This window comes from Danio rerio, chromosome 10 (assembly GCF_052040795.2).
Source record: "Danio rerio strain M-AB ecotype USA chromosome 10, GRCz13ab, whole genome shotgun sequence".
NCBI classification, from domain to species: domain Eukaryota; kingdom Metazoa; phylum Chordata; class Actinopteri; order Cypriniformes; family Danionidae; genus Danio; species Danio rerio.
Genome location: NC_141030.1, coordinates 6479403 through 6495000, shown reverse-complemented (window position 1 = coordinate 6495000; position 15598 = coordinate 6479403). Strand labels below are relative to the sequence as shown.

Here is a 15598-nt window from a genome sequence, read left to right as displayed (position 1 = left end):
AGTTACAATTATATTTGAATACATTTTTAAGAGTTATTTTTGTATATTTATTAAAAGCTATAATGTTAAACGATACTACAGTATTTTAATCAAATAAATGCAGCCTTGCTAAGCATTAGAGCAGGGCTATTCAATTGGCCCGGCTTTTCATTGGCTATTCAATTCAACCCAGCCCCCAAGGCAATTTATTCCAGCCCTCAAAATAGTGTGACCAAGAGATCAAAAATAAATTTAGTTCAGTCGAAAAACGGCCGCTATAGTAATGAAGTGATATGCGTCTGTTCAATACAGCTCGAGCTGCAGTTGAAGGTTGTGCAAAGCGTGAGTCATCTGACATTAAACGAGTGGCGTGGGCAGACAAAAACATTTGGATATGTTTGTAGAAAAGGCCTTTCATACAATGAACTGAACTCGTTAACAGGGATGCAATGATTACACTAATTACTAATTGATTAATTACACTAATAACCACGCTTAAATTCATTACGGTTAAATAATCATAAAGGCTTCTCTATGCTGCATTTCTGTTGCACGGAACAAAACTGCTGCACTTAAACAAAGTTATGCCACCAGTGCGTTGGTTTAAAATTCCCAGCTTATACCGAGGCCAATATACACGCACATTAGATTAACTATAGCAGTAAGCCATTTACTTATTGCATCTTTTCTGCATCCAAGTTTATTATTTCCAATGGAGACATGCGCATATTGGGAGTGTTGCATGCACGGCTCGCAAGCTGACCGAAGCACTGGGTTTCCGCAGGCACACGCAGTAAAAATGATCTCACGTTGTAGTGGTTAGTTGTGCGCGGCTTCCAGTGCGATGTAAGCACAAGATACGTTAGACGAATTATTACAAATTATTAAAATGATTATGTATGTATGAACGCAGATAATAATATCAGCTTATTTAAACTCTTAGCAAATATAAAGCTTAAATTAACATTAGACAAGTAATATTTTAATAAAGTTTTTCGTATTTTTAATTATTTATTGATTGTTCTGACATTTATTTTCATTATAAAATGATCACTCATGTTAAAATCACAAACATTTTCATTTACTTTTAGTCTAAAGCAGTGCTTAATTTGTGAATTGCGAGGTCCCGGAACAGATCAGGGTAACAGATCCGCATGTTACCCAAGGATTTAGAGGTGTCACGCACGAAAGTGAAGAGCAGGGGGTTTTCGTGGACAAAAGTGAAGAGGGTTGGGGAGTCGCGGAAGAAAATGAAAAGTAAACAGTGGACAGGGGAGGGGGCGGTTGAGGAGGGGGATCGGTAAAATCAGGTGTCGGATCAGATTTCAAAGGTGGTGGATCTGAGGCCTCATGTATCAACGCTGCGTACGCACAAAAACTTAGCGTACGCCAGGTTTCACGCTCAGAATCGCTCACGTTTGGATTTACTAAATGAACTGAACGTGGGAATGTGAGCAGCTTCACGGCAGCTTTCTGGCTGGCGTACGCACATTTTTTTGTGCGTGTCTGTTTTATTTCCATTGGCGACTCCTAGAGGCAGTTGTGTTAAATTCCTCTCTACAAAGTGTCTGAGCCTTGCAATGGCAGCTGTATGAGACGGGTTCATCTAGCAGATATGTAAGGTTTCCATACCATACATTTGACCAGCTAAACATTAAAGCACAATTTGCAGCAGTCGCCTGTTTTCCCAATGTAATCTGAGCGATCTACTGCACGCACATTGCTATAAAGACACTATCTGAAGATGAATTTGCATGCGTGAATCAGAAACATTTCCATTCAATAAATGTGCAAATAAAATATGATGCACAAACTTACTGATTATTCCTACTTGTCTTTCTCGTGATAAATAGTGGGCAAAATCTGATATGTAGCGGGGAAAAAAAGAAGAAAGAGTTCATCAGACGCTGGGTTCGAGTCGAGCTTATGTTCGGATGTGTCAATACATGATCACATGCGTCTTACGATGTGCGCCACTGAGACTGCTAAGGATACTGCAACATTTTACAGATTTAAACCACACTATTTCTTTTTTTAATGCACTCAGTGCGATGTTCAGACCCCACTGTGTTAACCGCATCAGCTAAACTCTCCCACTCTATTTTTTTCTTTTGTTGTTAATGCCGGAGAACAAACTTGCAAATAACACCACTTTTCTCCGGTCTACCTCCGAAAGCAGCACCTCCATTTCACATTCTGTTCAAAGTTTCTCTTTTTGCTTGATTTTGCCGTTGCTTTTTCGTTGGGTTTTGCCATTAGCATAGTCATTAGCATATTCATACGGGGGAGGAAGCAGGGAGGGGTTTTGTGCTCGTGCATGTTGCGCTTAGTTTCACGTTCATTCAGATGTACAAAAGAATATGCGTGAGATTCGACGTACGCAGTGTTTCATATATCTGAATTTTTTTCTGCGTACGCACATTTACAGCTTTGTGCGTACGCAATGTTTTAGTAAGATTTCCATGCAAGTCTTCGTACATGAGGCCCCTGGTGTGTTCTGGCAAAAATGAAGCCCTGGTCCAAAGAGTGAAATGGACTATTGTTTGTTTTTATTAATATTTTGTGCTGTATTTGCTTACTGAGCATCAATAAACACTTTAAAATATAATCAGTTTTCTTGTGACTTTGTAAACTAGTAGTGTTTTAAATTTAATGAATGCATAATAATCGTGAAACCATGATTACTCTTCAGACTATATAATCGCACAACCAAAATGTATATTTGTTGCATCCCTAAATGTTACGCAGTTTAAAACAAAACAAATGAATGTGTCTGAATGTAGAGGAAGCCTATTTGAGTAATGCACTGCTTTTCTTGTGCTTTGAATATGTTTGTAAAAAAAGCCACATTGTACAATGCCGTGATGTTGTGTAGAATCAAAATACAACATATTAACATTTTACTGTAGAAAAGCCAACATGGGTGCCTTAAGGAGCAAAAATACAACATATAGGCTCTTATATTGCTGTTGTGTCATCTAATTGCAAATCATATCTCTCCGGCCCTTCATTTGGAATGCTTTTCATGAACTGGCCCCCATGACAAACTAATTGAATAGCCCTGCATTCGAGACTATTCCAAAGCACTAAACTACAATCTAACCAAAACTTTAATGATGGTGTAATGACTTAATTATATCATTACTGCCTCAAAAATAAATTTTTAAAACAATTTAAAACCCGCACACAGTCCAATATTCGCTGCTCAATATTAAACAGAATGTCAAATCAAGCATACACATATATGAAAGAGCATCTATATATAAAAACTTAAAAAAACACATGTTTTCAAGTATGTTATTACATTATTATAATTAATAAAGCAAAAGAGAAAAGTCTCAAAAAGGAATGTCATCTCGCTCTTCATAATACACTGCTCAGTTTAGGTTGAATATGAGTCCAAATGCTGCATATGAAAGCGAGACACTCACACAAACTAATGAGGACAGAGAAGATGCGGAAAAAGAGGTAAAAAAGAGAGAGAGAGAGAGAAGAAGCACCTCAAGCTCACGGAGAGCGTTGTCACACTCCTTCTGTCCCGGAGCCTGCTGGGTACACATGCTGATCAGCTGATTAATGCTGTCTGTCACCGCGCTATCCAGAAAGAAAGAGAGAGAGACATCAGAGTTTGCTGAGGAAAGGGGAGGAATAGTGTGAGAGATCTGTGAGAAACAGTCCACCCACGTGCGTTACCACACACTGACACACTCTCTCGCGCTCTCTCTCTCTCGCTCGCTCTGATGCTCAGTGCGGGAGTGATGGGAGTTTTGGAATTTGAGCGGAGAAAAGCCATTAACTGCTGTTGTTTCATCCTGCCTTGCTTTTTTTTAATTCATGCACCTCTGAGAGCTGCAGCGATGCAAACAGCTTTGCTTTTGTAGATTCTCATTACATAATTGCGCTCATTTCAACCCAAATGTGTCTAAAAGCGACTATGCCACTTATGTAATGCACTGTATGTCAATAGAAGAGCTGTGAGTGTGTGTGTGTGTGTGTGTGTGTGTGTGCTTGATTTCCTTCTTCCTACTATCACAGGCACACAATATCTGAGGGCTCTTAAGAAATGCTCCAAAAACACAGTAAGCTCCTGACACGGAGACAGATTCAAACAGCAGCTGATGTAAAAACAATGAACACTTGAGACATTTCTTCAGCCAAATTCTATTGACCTTATTCTGCAATGCGGAAGGGCGCTCGTTTTTCTAAGTGTTTTAGAACTTCCGATTCAGTTGCCTATGGGTGAAATGACTAGGAATAAGAAATGGCAGAAAACGGCCAATCTACAAACTGCTGCACGATACTGGGAAAATCTGGCATTGCGATATTTTGATTTCTGCTATGTACAGTGCATCCGGAAAGTATTCATAGCGCTACACTTTTTCTTTTTTTTAAATGCTTTGCTACAGGCAGTTGGGATTTATTAGTACTGACGATAGCAGTGATTACTGGTCTACACAATGGGATTTGAACACAGAACAGGCAACAGAGTGCTAACCGAGCAGCAGCAGCGAGCTGGTTCTTCAGATTTGGCGAGTTGGGGTCTGTGGACAGAGCTTTAGCCGCCAGCAGGAGTTTGCTGGAGGACATGGAGATGGTCTTCAGGTTGGTGACCACTTGAGTTTGGTCTTCTTTAGACTACAGGAAGAGACAAGAGGAGACATTATTAAAACAGCCCAAAAGGAAAACGAGCACAATTCTTATTGAAATTAGCATTTGTGGTACGCCTTAGCATTCCGCAAGCCTCTGGTAGTCTTCGGTCATTTTGACATTTCATCAGAATGTGAATGAACAAAATATTAAGGCAATGATTCATGCATGCCTAATGGTTGTTCAAAATAGTCACACTTGTGGTCTTTAGGAAATTAATGTGGGAAAAAAATATGAACATTCAGAAAATATTTCATTTGCAAAAATACAAATTCACCATGATGCTGAAAAAAGTGCACAGGAATGAACGGGGTGACACTCTTAAGTGTATTTTATTTTTTTTTACAACCAGATAGTGCTAATCTGCCCTTTGTTTTGTTTTTTAAATGGCAGAGTCTTGATTTTACCTGGAAATAATGGAATCCTTTAAACATAAAAAATTCCATTGTTTTCAATAGGGATAATGGATGTTAATTACCACATGCAAATTAAATATTACAACAAAGCCGTCTCAAAATTCTAAATAATATAGAAAACAAAAATAAATTAGATTCATTTTGCTACAAAAAAAAAATACCATAGGGTTCTTTACAGTGCCTCCTTGACCAGCTAAGACCACAAGTGCGATTCCCAAGTAAGTGACACCAGAGGGTTAAATCTATTTCTAGAATAATTAAGAATAAGTGATCAAGGCTCATTCTATAGGCAAATTACCGGTTTGTAAACATTCAGGATGCGTGCGCATCGAGGTTGCAGAAAGAAAAACCGAGAGCGCTAGCATTTACAGCGAGGGAATGAGACCCAATGCGGTTACAAAGTTTGTTGTTGTATTAGAGATGAGTTATATTGATTACATATTATATATATTAATTACATAATGCTTTCAGCGTATTATAACAGCTTGTCACCCAGTAATTAATGTTAAAGTGAGCGGCGTTCATCTGACAGGTCCATTTGCGATAGCACCCTCCCAATGGATATTGGATAAGACGAAATGGCCAAGCATCCAGCCCGGAATACACAACTATCTCATTGAAACTGCAAGTGAAGTTAAAAGCCTACAAGTCTTTGGATGCCTATAATTTTGTTCTTTGTGCTCATGTGCAAGAAATAATGTTCCATGATTACCAGATTCAAAACTTTGTAGTGCTAAAAACCAAGGTTCTGCCTAGTCAATGACAAGGAAAGAAGACGGAGCTGTACAAGGCCTGGGTAACCATCAACAAGCAAAACAACTACATTCTAAAGGAACTGCATCAGTACGGCAGAGTATGTGAAATAACATTGTTACATTTCATTCAAAGCATTCAGTGTCCGCAGTTAAATTCACCATATTTAACTGTTTTTGCTGAAATCATTGCTGCAATCAAAAATGAGTAATGTGTATGATTCAGCATAGCGTGAACTTACCTGATATGAAATGAGAACTGCAGAGTCCAGCATTTTTAATCAGCTCTTCTGATGGCTGTTAGCCGAAGACGTCTGCGGTTGACATTAAAGCAATGTGGTGTACGGTAAATTTTAAGTTTTCTATTTTTGTACTTTTGCGACATGTTTGCTATTGCAACCGGTCATTTTTTGCAACCATTATGCACAATTGAACCCGTGTGACGTCATGTGACGTAGGTTGGTAATTCCCCTATATTGCAAAGCCTTGCCAACATTCATGTACTGTATCTGTCCATACCTGGGATTGTCCAGCCATGTCCACTCCAGCCTGCAGGAATTGGTTAAAGTCTTGTCCAAACTTCCCGGAGGCTTTGGCCAGGTCCTGGGTGGTGCCACGCGAGGCCTGCACCAGCTCATTGGCTGACTGGTTTAGTCCAGCTGCAGCCTCGTTCAGATTGGCCTGAGCCTCTTGGAAATTCTTCCCACTCGCTGGAAACTGCAGAAACATCAGACAGCAAGATCAAAGCGTCTGTTTCTAAAACTACAATAGCTGTTACATTGCTAAGATGAATATTTAACAGGAAACACAGAGTAAACAGGAAGAACTGAAGTTTGTTTAAGGCCATGCAGTCCTTCAGTGCACTCATGCACTGGTGGATGGATGGATGGATGGATGGATGGATCTATCTATCTATCTATCTATCTATCTATCTATCTATCTATCTATCTATCTATCTATCTATCTATCTATCTATCTATCTATCTATCTATCTATCTATCTATCTATCTGTCTGTCTGTCTATCTTTGCATAGATTAATGGAAAAAATATAGAGAATGACGGATAAATAGATAAAGAATTGATCACAAGATGGAATGAAAAGACAAATGGGTGAATGATCGAGTGAAAGACAGATTAATGGATTAAAAATTCTGATTAAAAATTCACAGATGATGGATGGACTGAAATTTGGATGCTATTTGGATGCAAATATAATTGGTTGACCATATGGATGTAATGATTCACTGTATTTGATACTGTGAATTTGATACTGATGCCAATGTTTATTTTAACAATTTAGAATTGAACAAGTGCCCTTTTATAACTGATCAAATACTGCACATCTCTTTGTAAAATTGATCTATATTTTGTCTAGTTACAAAACTAAATTGCAATTTTAAAACAAACAATTCCAAATTACTGAAAGAATTGATTTTCTTTTATGGCACAAGCTGAGCTCTTTACACTCATAACCACTTTAAACTATCAGCAGCTACAACTTGATCTTGCTATTTTGCATGTTGAAAGAGTTTGTAGTAAACACACTGCCGTTTAAAACAGGTATCATGATTAATTAAACAATCTAACCCTTTTGAATCAATTATCAACCAGACATTAGTGACCATTACATCCCTAATCAACCATTTTTAGCACAATCTGATAGAAAAAAACATTATGTTATTATTATTGTAACCTTTATTTTACCAGGAAAGCCACATTGAGATTAAAAAATATCTTTTACAAGAGCGTCCTGGCCAAGATTAGGCAGTATACATGTCACGTAAGTCTAACAGACAAAAAAAAAAATAAAAAAATTAACATGAATCACACTGACAAACTATTCAAAACAACTACAAACCTGTGTTTCAACTTCTAAATCTTTTATAGTCTTTTTAAAAGCATGTACTAAAAACAATTCTTTGAACTGCAACTGTGTTTGCAGATTATTCCATGCAAAAGGTGCTGCTTACTTAAAAGCCTTTTTTCAATCTCAGTCCGCACTTTAGGAATAGATAGCAAATAAATAAATATGACCGAAGAAAATAACTAAGAACAGGCTTTTTACAAATGTAATTCTGTAAATATGGTGGGAGTAAACCCAGTATAGATTTGTAAACAAGGATATGCCAATGCTTGAGCCTACGAATGGACAAAGCAGACCAACCTACTCTAGTATACAGCACACAATGATGAGTTAGGGATTTAAAGTTAGTTATAAATCTTAGTGCACCATGGGAAACAGTATATAATGCATTCAGACTTTGAGACGGAGCATGCATATAGATAACATCACCGTAGTCCAATATCGACATAAATGTTGCCTTAACCAGCTTCTTTTTAGCATCAAAAGGAAGTTCTTAATTCTAAAATAGAATAAAACAAAATCTCACAATAAACCTCTTTGTTGCAATTAAATCTGTTTGTCTCCCTCCAAACAGACACATTTGCAGCCATTCAATCAAATTCAAATGTGTGCTGTGAATCATTTTTACAACAATAAATTAGCTTTGTGAGAACAGGCCTTTAGAGCTGGACAGCCATTGTTAAACCACATGTATTTCACCGGCCGACATCAGTTATGTTATATAAGTCACTTAAGACTTGGGTCAAAAGGACCATCTAGATGACAACAATAGCGGAAAATACTTGTCTGTGAAAGGACACGATGAGTGGCTTCATGGCCTTGGGGACTCACTTTATCAGACAGCAGTTTCTTGCTAGCTTCCCCGACAGTTCTGATGGCATTATCCACATCCCTCTGCCCCGGCAGACAGTTTACAGAGCGGTTCAGTGCCTGAGACACAGCCTTGGCTACCTGAAAACACACACATATGCAAAAACACTTGTCTAGTTATGCTAATCATAGAGACAAGGGGCAATTTTCTTTTCAAAAATAATAAGCCCTGCACCCAATGGAAGACAAAATCTCCCGTCAGCAATTAAAAGGGAGGATTCGTTACTTAATTTAAACTCTAATTCCATTCAGCTTTTCTTATTAAGTACTCAAGTTGTGTTAGGGGTTTAACCTGGGCCAGTCTTTGCTGACTGTCAGGGTCTCCTGGTTTGGCTATGGCCCTCTTGGTCTCTTCAATCAGGCTGGCGGATTTGTCCATGACATCGCCAGTGCAGTCCAGCATTGCGTTACGGGCTAGAGGATCTTCAGTGTTGGCTGCCACTCCACGAGCGGCTGAAGCCAGCGAGCGCAGAGCCTGAGCCACATCACGAGCAGCCATACCTGAACAGAGAATTCAGAAAAACCTTTGTGTAAAGGCCCTTTGTGTAATGTCCTGATTATAAAAGTCTTATGAACATCCCCTTCAAGTAAAGTGTTACCATATTTTGGTGGAGGTGATCACAGTGTTGCCAACTTGGCAATTTTGTGGCTATATTTAGCAACTTTTCAGACCTCACTAGCGACAAATTGTCAAAAAAGTGACTAGCGACAAATCTAGCGACTTCTTTGGTGTCACATGGGATTTTTGAAGACACTGATGAGTCCAAACTGTACCGTTCCTAGTAGTCTGAACGAGCAGCGGGTCGTTTACCCCACTCTCGCCTCAGAGCTCAGAGTCTCTTACACCTGCAGCCTGAAGCCTGGATTATACTCGACGTGTTCGCTAGTTCGCTTGAGTGCGCAATATTTGCAGAGGTTTATTGAGACTCGAGCGAACAGTTCTTGTGGCGCCGCATTTGAGTTGAATATGAATCACTTTGAAGAGGTTTTTGTTTGAAACAGGTACGACTGTACATGCATCTTTATGATCCGTCCATGCGTGATCATAGGGATAGCCAGATGAAAAAGAATTCTTCGCTAGAAATTGCAACAGTCGTGGGAAAGAAGAACGTTTTTGTAAAAGTTTGGAAAACCTGAGGTATAAGTTTGTAAAAGCCAAAAAGAGAGGGCATGGCAAAAGAGAAGACCCAGGCGGTTTTAATATTACAGAAATATGTTTTTTTCACCAGTCATAGGTTTTACTCTGATGTATATTACAATTATGAACTTAAAACAATTTAATAGTTAAAAAACTAAAATTAAGGAACAAAATTATTTCTTTGATAACTGGAAAAGAATATTTTAGTTTTATATCAGTTTACAATATACTGACGCCCTGCTTTTAGGCTTTATTGGTGACAATGGTCAGGAATGTTGGATCATTATTGCCTTTTTAGTATATAAGTAGAGGACACAAACTAGCCAGACAGTAATGTTTGAATGTGGAGTGGGCTAAATCTAAAAAAAAAAAAAAAGTCAGTATTTTTTATTTTATTCTTGCGAAAATAAAAAAAATATTTGTAGCTATTAAGAATCCACATTCTGTTGTCATACAATTTTTAATGAATTTTAATAGAACTGTCTGAGATATGAACAAAAGCAAGTGATGCATCAAAGTTTGATTTAAAAAAAATCTTAAATGATTATAAAAATAAATCCTTACAAAAAAATCATTATAATCATTAAAATAATTTTAAAAATTATAAAAATAATGAGTTAAAAAATCTTGAATGATATTAATTATATAACGCAGTTCTGTAAACTTCCTACTTCTGTTCATCTGTCTGATTTTACGGTGGGTTTCTTTTGAACACCCCCTGTCGTTTAAGGTATATCTCAACGGCAAACGCATCACGTATAAAAGCCTAGTCTGTTTCGTGAGATGTGTGTGCAGTCAGTGGAGGTGTGCGTCACTGCGCCAGGTGAAAGTAGAAATCAGCCTTGAGAGGGGATTGTTCCTCTGCATTTAGACATGAATGTTTTAGCACCGTGAGGTATTTACTTACTTAGTACAGTCAAACTGATCTGCTCCTCTTCTGTTTTAAATGTAACAATTTAGTTGGACCTTTCATTTTTTTTTTTTTTTTTGCTGTTGTTCGCAATCACAGAGATTTTAGTGACACCAGTATCTGAACTTTATTATGTCTGAGAGATTACAGCAAATTCACTCCACATCTACATTGATATACTGTATTCAAACAACAAAAAATTGAATTAAATTCACATGCAAATATAAAGCATAGTGCAAACATAAATACCCCTTTATTACCATAGGTAATAAAATGTTTAACAAACAGAAACCGTTGGATGCGATGACGTAGGTAATATGCAAATTGGTGGTATGATGTAATCTAGCGACTTTTGTAGCAGAGATTATCGACTTTTCATTGAAAATAGTTGGCAACACTGTGTAATCATTAGACTGTCGTGAAACCTTTATAATCACGACACTACATGACACATGAGACTTTATGCATGCTCATGACAACTGTCATTAAGTCTCATTCGCTCAGTTGTCAACAGACAAGACAACAAAACGTGTCATTAATCTGTCATGGAAAATTCAAAACTCAAATGGACAGAAGAATCAAACATGGATGTCCAGCTGACAAATCGGCTAGTACTATGATGGTGTACCTAATAATGTGACCAGTGAGTGGATTTCTACAGGAAGGGAGTGCAACAAAACATAGGATCGAGACGTTTTGAAAAGATGGATTTGATCAAAAATGCTCAAATCGCTGTAATAAGCTAAGGGCTAGTGGTGTGTGTGGTTGATGTGTTACCTGTGTAGTTCTCATTGCCTTGAGTTGCTTCACTGAGGAGCTGAGCAATGGCAGAGCTCACGGCTTTAGTGCTGGAGCCCAGATCCTGAGAGCACTTCTCCAGCTAAACACAAACACAATAAAACATGTTAGAGGAATCACATTCGTCCCATATCTTAAAAATAATGGTCAAGCAAGCCCATGGCTATCAACAGTGGTAGAAAGAGTACTGAAAAATCATACTCCAGTAAAAGTACCATTACTTGCCTAAAAATTTAGTACTTGTTGTAAATATTACTCAAAGTATGAGTAAAAAGCAGACCTCTCAAAAGTACTCAAGAGTAGTGAGTATTACACTGTTAAAAGCTGATGCATTTACATGTAATTTGTGGATGTGTGTAAACGTAACATTCTGTAGTGGATCTAGTTATTGCTCAGCAGGCACACAACGTCATAAAACGTTAATATCAGGTTAGATTTAGGTTGTGATGTCAGGCGACCAAAATTCAATGTCTAACCAGCATCTAAGGATATGGTTATTTTGATGTCGAATAATGACATCAAATGACGTTGATATTTGGTTGATTTTAGGTTGTTAGAAAGTGACCAAAATTCAACATCGAGCCAACATCAATTTCGACAAAAATGTCAGATAGAACCTTATAATTCTAAGGTGACGAAATAGTGCGGTAAAAGTGCTGATGCAGCACACTTCGTAAAGTACATTTCCTGAGAAAAAACTATTCATTAATTTTTTTTCCTTCTCTATTTCAGAGGTTGCCACAACAGAATGAACCACCAAGTATTGCAGCATATGTTAAATGCAGCAGATGCCCTTCCGGCCGCAACCCAGTACTGGGAAACTACCTTACACACTCATTCACACACACTCATACACTACAGGCCAGACTAACGGTGGCAGGCCAGATTGACCGTCAGGCCACCGGGAATTGTCCCGGTGCTCCCTAGGGCCAGTCCGCCCCTGATGTTAAGCATTATAATATGATACTTTACCCCACTGCATTTGGTGTCAAAGTAAAATCTCTTTTTTGTTTGGCCTCTACAAATTAAAAACCTTTAAAAGTTATGTTGGAAGTTTGCAGAGGCTCTAATTAGGAACTGGTTGAAATCTTTTGCTAAGGACCAATACAAAGACACTATCAGAGAGCCTATTACTGCCCGCGTTAATATAAATAGCTCATATCGCCAGCAGCTTCACTTTTTCTCATAAGTGAGCTATGAACGACATAAATGGCAGCGAGTGTGTGGTGGTTTGCGTCTCGCTGCAAGTGATGTTTGTGAAATGAGCTGACTGACTGACTTGTGGGTTCAGGTGTGAAAACTGACATGGCTATTGTTTGTGTGAAAAGCTAAACTAAAAGTTGAGAGTCGAACACGCATACATACTCTTCATGATACTTCTCTTCGCATTTAAAAATAGTAACAGCCAAATAGTGACTGTAACAATCTCATTTGTTGGCCACCTTAGCTTATAACTAGGCCCACACAAATCCAAAGATTACTGAGCCCATTATTCAGTCTATTTAATGTGTGTAAATACATATGTATTTAGTTCTTAAATTATTTTTTTTATTATTATTTAATAATAAACAAACGTTTTGTACGTTTATGTACAATACAATTTATGTACAATCAGATTTGTATTAATTAATTAATCTATCAATCAATTAATCAATTAAGTAATCAATTAATTAATTATTCAGTTAATTAATTATTTATTACTTAACTAATTAATTAATTAGTTAATTAATTGATTGATTAATTGATCGTTTGAGTAATTGATTAATTGATATTTCTGCTTCTGTTTTGATGGTAAACCTTAAAAGTTATGTCATTTTTCGTCATGTATTACAATTTCGAAATCCTTATTTTTTAAAAATATTCTATGCAGAATTAGCAAATAAGCTTGCAGATTCTATCTCCTTATAAACAAGGCAAGATAGAATCTGTGAACATGTTTTGCTATTTCTGCACAGAATTTTGCCAAAAGAACAAAAAATCTGCTGATTTATGTAGAATTATTTTGAAAGTATAGTGACTAAAAACTGAACACATGAGAAAAAAAGTCACTTTTATTTAAGGTATACACAGCAAATCTAGTTAGAACTATTTGTTTGGTACACTAAGCAAGTCTGATATTATATCTACTAAAATACATTACTTAATAAACTGTATTGTACAAAAATAATACAAACATTTACATATCATTCAATAATATTACAAATTAACATAAAAGCTGAATGTACACTTCCGGTCAAAAGTTTTGGGTCGGTAAGATTTTTAAATGTTTTAAAATAAGCTTCTTCTGCTCACCAAGGCTGCATTTATTTAATCAAAATGTAATGTTCAAACATAAAGTTCAAAAATATAAAAATTACAATAATTTTGTTTGAAACTACATACAATGTAAAATTATAATAAATATTTAAGAATTTATTTTACATTTAATAAATGCCACCTTGATGAACAGAATAAAAAAAACATGAAAAAAAACTGACCTCAAACTTTTGACTGGTACTGTATATACAGTTAAAGTCAGAATTATTAGCGTAAACATAATAGTTTTAATAACTCATCTCTAATAACTGATTTATTTCCTAATTGCCATGAGGACAGTAAATAATATTTCACTAGATATTGTTCAAGACACTTCTATACAGCTTAAAGTGACATTTAAAGGCAGGTTAGGGTAATTAGGCAAGTTATTGTATAACGATGGTTTGTTCTGTAGACTATCGAAAAAAATATAGCTCAGAGGCTAATAATATTGACATTAAAATCATTATTTCATTAATAAAAACTGCTTTTACTCTAGCCGAAATAAAGCAAATAAGACTTTTGCTGGAAGAAAGAATATTATCAGGCATACTGTGAAAATTTCCTTGCTCTGTTAAACATAATTTAGGAAATATTTAAAAAAGAAAAAGAAAATCAAAGAGGGGCTAATAATTCTGACTTCAACTGTGTGTTGCAGTCATTGAAAACATTGCAATGTGAGTTTTTTCCCAATAGATTTTAATACTTTATAGGACCATCAATTTAAAATTAAGCACCTTTCTAATTCAAACCCAGCATATGTAGCATTTCACAATAAAAGTCCTTACTGTACTTAACATTTCACTTGCACTATACATACAATAATGATGATGTTCACAATGTGTCATTTTTAAAACTTCGACCTTTTAAAACAGTCATATTCAAAGAACTTCAATAAAACTATATGAATTTAATAATAGTAAAACTCAAACATGGTTTCCGAAATATTGATTATATGTACATTATTTGTCATAGCTATTGTACAGTATTTAAATGTAAGGTTTTTAATTCAGGATATTTCTCTTTTTGTTTCTGTTTTTGAAAGTTTTTACAATCCTTAACATAAACAGATTTTATTTCAAGACTAAATTCAATTCAATTTAATTCACTTTCAAGGACCTACGTTTCCTTTTAAATACAGTGCTCAGCATAATTGAGCACACCCTAAAATTCAACACATTGTTGAAAACAAATCTTTTTATCCATTTCTCGGTGAATACAGGCAATGTATTTTGCTGCATTTAAATAAAACAGATTTATTAAACAGATACATTTATGAAAGTATCATTTTGGTCACCAAACATATATAGAATTTGAAAGATAATACATTTCCCAGAGATGGGCTGCGTAAAAACTTGCTGGATAAGTTGGCGGTTCATTCTGCTGTGGCAACCCCGGATTAATAAAGGGACTAAGCTGACAAGAAAATGAATGAATGAATGAATGAATGAATGAAGATAATACAATTAAATTCAAGCAAAATATTGCAAAATAAATGACAACATACACAATATCAACTATTTGTTTCAATTATTTTGCTTCTGATTTTTCCTCATTTTAAATTTTGTATTTAATACTTTTCTATAACATAAATTTGGCTGTACTAGTTTTTGGACCATTATTGTAAGTTATTTTGTTAGATAAGCTCCAGATTTGGCTTCAGTACTGACTAATCTAATGTACATGCACAAATATGATATTGTTTAGCTTCCTATTAAAGTTATGAATTTAAAAGATAGATTTGTGAGGGGTGTACTTACACATGCTAAGCACTGTACTTTCCAGGACTTGAATCAATATGTCTAAAATTAAAGTACTTTGAAGAAGCATGGGAAGTCTGTTCTGCTGATTTCTACAAGCCTTTTTTATACTTATTTTTATTGGTGAATACAGCATTGCATAAAGTACAAAACCAGAGTTGTAGTAAA

The 15598-nt window shown here is 36.1% G+C and overlaps 1 protein-coding gene across 7 annotated transcripts in view; it reads right to left on the bottom strand.

The window, feature by feature from the left end:
* The window catches only part of tln1 (talin 1), a 1269505-nt gene that overhangs the window by 1140655 nt on the left and 113252 nt on the right, over nt 1–15598 (bottom strand). For all 7 annotated transcript variants that reach the window (XR_015500341.1, XR_015500343.1, XR_015500344.1 and 4 more), the window contains 6 exon segments: nt 11355–11457; nt 8822–9030; nt 8491–8610; nt 6314–6511; nt 4475–4614; nt 3480–3573 (listed from right to left, as the gene is read on the bottom strand). Coding sequence is in view for 3 of the 7 variants with exons in the window: in XM_087269398.1 (XP_087125524.1) it covers nt 3480–3573; nt 4475–4614; nt 6314–6511; nt 8491–8610; nt 8822–9030; nt 11355–11457 (864 nt within the window). In the remaining 4 variants the exon portion in view is untranslated.